This window comes from Coenobita brevimanus, chromosome 65 (assembly GCF_032717465.1).
Source record: "Coenobita brevimanus isolate Jiangsu-jjx chromosome 65, ASM3271746v2, whole genome shotgun sequence".
Taxonomy (NCBI): Eukaryota; Metazoa; Arthropoda; class Malacostraca; order Decapoda; family Coenobitidae; genus Coenobita; species Coenobita brevimanus.
Window position 1 is genome coordinate 47135168 of NC_137018.1, and position 6000 is coordinate 47141167.

Genomic DNA, 6000 nt, shown 5'->3' on the forward strand with positions numbered 1-6000 from the left:
TGTTGATAAATGAACATGGTTCATACCGTCTCATCCCTAAAATAGCGCAGATTGATCTCCTTCTGCTGCGCCCTCATCCTCAATTCACTGGTGGCCAGTGTTGCATTAACCTGTCAACAAAATAAAGGATCACTTCTTTATTCTCAAGACACCTATTGGTCTAGTGCCACTTCAAGGGGAGTCTGGTGCTGCACACATTAATCTAAATCTCACAAAGAAGCAGATGGAAGTTTCTTGAGCATGTAATCCTACACAAAGGGTATAGGCCAAACACCAAACTTTAACTTCTTTAGTCACATGATGTCTCTCATTCTAGGATGACTACTGCCAGATAATTTTATTTAAGTAGAAAAGACTGTTTTGACTTAAGGGATTAATATCCAAGATTTATGTTAACTTAGCCTCAGACCCCTACAATTCACAAGAAATAATACTGGGATGGATTTTTAAAAACTCTGGTAGGTGTATTATCACCAATTCAGTTGTTACTGTCCTTCTCTAGCCTTCATTCTCTTACTGCTATGTCTCCTCCTCTATTTTGCTCTTACCCTTCCTTCTCTTCATTCCTTACTCTCATTTCCTCCTCTTCTTCCCTCACTGCTCTCTTTCTCTCCTTTTTCTATTCCTTTACCCACTCTCCTCCCCTTCCCCTGTCCTCCATCTTACCTCCTTTCCTCCTCCTTTTACATCTATCCACCTTCTTCCTCACTGCTTTCTTGTCTGTCTTTAATTATTTTCCCTCCCTCCCTCCTTCCCCCCATCCCCCCCTCTCTCTCTCTCTCTCACCCACCCACCTTAATTGTATCAAAGAACAACTCATTTTCCACCACATGCCCACAGTCCTCCAAGCCACGTTTTAACAAGATTGCTGCATTATGAACCCTGTTAGCAATGGCTGTGAGACCGCTGGGGCCGTGGTAGACCCCATACATGGCAGACATATTGGCCAGGAGGGCTTGTGCAGTACAGATGTTGCTGGTGGCTTTGTCTCGTCGAATGTGCTGCTCTCGGGTTTGCAGTGCCAGTCTGTATGCATCCTTACCATTGGCATCTCTGTCAGGATAGTATGGAGTAAGCTTGGTGGGCAAGACCAACACACAGGAGTGGACTAAGGTTAGGAGCAAGGTAACAGGAAATGCCATCAACCACCATCATCTCAGAGATGACATGCCTTCACAACTGGATTCAGTCTTCACAAAAGACCCTAATGAAGTACAGAATACAAGATTCCAATGCCCTCAAGGCAAGAGTGACCATTTGGTTATTGAGATGGAGCTGCTTGGAGTTGGAGAGGGAGAGAAAAAGAAGAAATATTGTATAAAGACAGGGTATATATAATGGGAAAACAGATTTTGTCTCCTTAAGAAAATATCTCCAAGGCAATGATTGGAGAGAAATGTATACAGAGGAAAGGGTACAGGAGAATTATGAAACACTGATGAAAGCATATAAGGAAGTGGTAGGTAAATATGTCCTAATGTTCTCTACAGGGATGGACAAAAAGAAAGAGTGGTTTAATAACAGATGTAGGAAGGCACATAAGGCAAGTAACAGAGCTTGCAATAGGGTGAGACCATGGTACAGTTAATGGCCCAGAATGAATGTAAGGAGGTAAGAAATTAATCATCTTGTTAGTATCTTTAGTTAGTTGTTTTCCAGGGAAGGGCACTAACCCTCTGCCAACCCACTTGTTGTCACATAGGGAACACGTGTTGGTTGGTTATAGGGTTACTACCCAGTGTTGTAAATGATTTCCTGGTTTACAGGAAATCATCTGGCTTGCCACTTGATGTAGAGCTACCCTAAAAACAGAGTACTGAAACAATACGTGTCAGGATGGAGTGGAGAGGTATATGAGAGGGGGGTGTGAGCTGGAAGCAGGGCAGTGAAATGGTATAGGATAGGGCAACATGGAGGCAATTTGTTTGTGGCCACCCCTTACGGGATTAAGGCATCTGGCAATAGATAGACAGACAGAAGAAATTAATATTTAAAGATATGTACAGTGAGGAAGAATGGATATATGAAAAGGATATTATATACATTATACAAAAGAACCCAAATTGTTTTATAGGTCTGATAATGATAAAATGAAGATAAGGGATAGTAAATAAGGACTAAGAGATGGAGACATAATACATGAAAATTATGAGTTGGGTGAATTAATTAATGACAGATTGCAATCGGTATTTGTATTGGAAGAAGAGTTTTCAGAACTGGAGGAGGAAGCAAGGCCATTGAAAATGGCTGAGATAACAGTTGAGAAGAATGGGATAGTACAGCTGAGGGACCTGGATGTGAGAAAGGCAATGGGACCAGATGGCGTGACTGGATGGACTGTGAAAGAATGAGAAGATCAGTTGGTGTGGCCTGTATACATTATTAACTGTTCTCTGGAAAATGGTGAATTATCCATCAACTGGAAAAGGGCAAACATAGTACAAAATTTTTACTGGAGGACACAGAAGATGCACTTAGCTACAGACCAGTATCCCTCACCAGTGTTTGCAAAATTTGTGAGAATGTCATTAGAAAACGATACATTAAATTTTTAGAGAATAACAAAGTGATAATGTCAAAGCAATTTGGCCTCAGAGAGGGAAATTTCTGTGATACTAATTAATTCAATTTCTGTAGCAGTGTGGTGGATGTTCGGCGGATGTTCTACAAGAGAGGGTTGGGTGGACTGTCAACCTGGACCTCAGGAAAGCATCTAATAGGGTATCACATAAAAGACTGTTGTGGAAGTTAAAAACTACCAGAGGGGTAGACAGAAAGTTATCAAAACTGAAGGAAAGTCATTTGGTATGAAGGTAAATGAGAATGCATGGACCTCAGGAAAGTATCTGATAGGATGTCACATAAAAGATTGTTGTGGAAGTTAAAAACTACTAAAGGGGAAGACAAAAAGTTATAAAAACTGAAGGAAAGTCATTTGGTATGAAGGCAAATGAGAATGAATATAAGAAACAAGGTTTCCCAATGAAGAAATGTGACTAGTGCAGTACCTCAGGGGTCCATGTTGGCTCCAATTATGTTTTGTATATATATATATATATATATATGTATGTATGTAAATGACATGCCAGAAGAGATGAATACATACAAGAGAACATTTGCAGAATGCTAAAATTATGAAACATATTAAGATGTTGCTAACTGTTAGGATATACAAAAGAATTTGGACAAATTACATACCTAAAGTCAGATTTGAAAAATGGACTTCAATGCAAAAAAGTGCCACATCTCAGAAATGGGGAAGAGTGATAAAAGACCTTGCTGGACATATAAAATGGGCACAATGGGCACAGAGATAATCAGCAAAGAAAAGAAGAGAGGGACTTGAGAGTCCATACATTGCAACCTATCACTAGAAAATTATATTAACAGAATTATTGGAGGAGCAAACAGACTGCTGACAAACATGAGTGGCTTTTAATTACATGGAAGAGGAGATGCTGACAGGGTCAATAATGTCTATGTTAAGACCAAGATGAGAATATGCAGCAGTGGTATGATCACCCCATCTTAAAAAACACACTGACAAACTAGAAAAGGTTCAAAGAATGGCTATGATGATAATACCCAGCTTGAGAGAGTATTACCTGTACTAAGAGGAGAGACTGAAGAGGCTGAAGTTACCAACCCTACATGACAGGAGGAGGAAAGATTTGATTATGATGTTCGAAGGCATAAGAGGATTGGAACAGGGGGACCGAGAGGATATTTTTGCGATGGATGTGAGAACATGAGTACATGGATTTAAACTGAGAAAAAGTTGGTGCCTTGAAGATCTAAAAAAAAAATCTAGCTTCCCTAGCAGAAGTATAGATACTTGGAACAGCCTAGATGAGGAGGCGTTATAAGCAAAGAATATCCATGTGACTAAAACAAGAGCAGATAAAAGTAGATACATGGACAGGACAATACTAGCTCAGCTCAATTCCTGTATGCTGCAATGAGGTACAAGATCTGTCAAAAAAAAAAAAAAAAAATCGAACTTTATAATGGTGTACCAATTAGCTGGCATAGTGTGATTGTGACAGAAACACTTTGCAGCAGCGACTTTGAGCTTTAGCCTAACACTAACTGCATCACACCACGTCACTTAGTCGCTGGGATACACAAGCTTGAGTGAAGGTGAGATTTGTCATCTGAAATTGGCAACCTTTCATAATGGATTTTAACTGGGGCAGAGTCCACAGGGGCCAAATCCAGAGAGTGGGCAGTTGGGAGATGACAGTCATCTTGTGCTTCACCAAAAAGTCATGGATAAGGAGCGACGTGTGAGCAGGTTCACTGTCATGGTGCAGCATCCAGGTTCTGTTTATCCATGCCTCAGACCTCTTTCTTCTCACTGCCTCCCATCAATGCTTCAGGATTGACCGTCTGACTACGTGGAACAAACGCACGATGAACAATGCCCTTCCAAGAAACAAAGATAACCAACATCATCTTCACATTTGAGCAAATGACTTGCTTTTTTTTGGTTGGGGTGACGATGTTCCAACGCACTGTGACAACTACCTTTTTTTATTCGACATTGTAGCCATACACCCACGTTTCATCATCTGTCATGACATTCTTCAGAATGTAAAAGTTTTTCCCAATCTGATACAGAATTCAACATAAACATGTTGCTCCTCCAGATCCTTCACTGTTCATCTTGCAACAAACTGCCAAGTGCACTAAATACACATTCACTCAAGTGCCTGTACCTTAATGGCTAAGTAAACAGGCATGATGGGGCTAGTGTTAGACTAAAGCACAAAGTTGCTGGCACACAGCACTCCTGTCACAATCATGATATGGCTGCTGGTTGGAAAGCCATTTAATAAATTCGGTTTCTTTTTGGACAGACCTTATAAAAACACAAAATGAGCTTCATAATGTGTTGAGAATGAATAAATGTTCCACTCTCAGTGTTACACACTATCAGTACAGCATTAACCATATTCATGAAAAAATATGCATATATCCCAGCATATGACACAATGCATTAAATACTTTTAAAAATCTGTCCAGGGTGTTTTATATAAATAAAATTAACTGTATTTATTTTTTCTTGGACAAGTTTTAAGCAGAGGAGTGTATGACCAGGGTTTCACAACCCATTTTTACTTTATAGTCATCAGATTATCTGTCAGACAGGTAAGTCTGAGGATGTCAGTGGAAATTTTTTTTACTTATCATGTGGAACCAAGATTCTGGAGGGCCTGAAAAGTAAATGAATGGGAGTGCGGCCCATTCAGGTGGGCAACCTTTGGTTAGTGTCTCATCCAATCAGGGCCTTTCTGGCTCTCTGGATCCTACGTCACCCCACTCTATGGTGGAAAAGAAGGTTTGATTGATGATAATGGTGAATTTTTAAAAACTGTTCATACATTATGGGTTCCAATATCCCAAGTGGTATGCTCCAAAATGACCTGATAAATCTGTAATTCTGTGAACCATGCTATTAACAACATTATCAACACCACAATCAAGCTCCTGCCTCACCCACGCACCTGGTGACTCCAATCATACGTCCGGGCATAAGTCTGACCAAGTTATTCTTGCAGGCGAAGAACCCAGCATGTGGTCCCCCATACCCAAGAGGCACCCCCAGTCGCTGTGATGTGCCCACAGCAATGTCTGCACCAAGTTCACCAGGAGGCTTTAACATTGTCAGGGAGAGCAGATCCGTTGCACACACCACCATTGTCTAGAATAAGGTAGGACTGACTGAAGGACATCACTCACTGAAGAAAATCATGCATAAGTAATTAATCTTTTCAAGCAAAGACAGCAGGTCAGTCACACATACCACCAGAGTCTATCTCACAGGCTCCATGGTAGCCTAGGGAAACTATAATCAAATACTGTACATTGTATATATTCTTAACATACACTTGCAACCTTACCTTTATATATACTGTATATCATCATCACCCATTTGAGTATCCACTCCAGGACCGGCCTATCCCAACCGAAGTCAGGACGATACAGCCAATGTATCTC

At 40.6% G+C, this 6000-nt stretch overlaps 1 protein-coding gene across 3 annotated transcripts in view; it reads right to left on the reverse strand.

Annotated features, from left to right (window-relative positions):
* Positions 1-6000, reverse strand: part of LOC145404916 (glycine dehydrogenase (decarboxylating), mitochondrial) — an 89381-nt gene that overhangs the window by 43763 nt on the left and 39618 nt on the right. For all 3 annotated transcript variants that reach the window (XM_080276420.1, XM_080276423.1, XM_080276422.1), the window contains exons 5-7: positions 5508-5704; positions 795-1053; positions 27-110 (exon numbers count right to left, since the gene is read on the reverse strand). In XM_080276420.1, coding sequence (XP_080132546.1) covers positions 27-110; positions 795-1053; positions 5508-5704 — 540 coding nt within the window. The remainder of the gene's footprint in view (positions 1-26; positions 111-794; positions 1054-5507; positions 5705-6000) is intronic.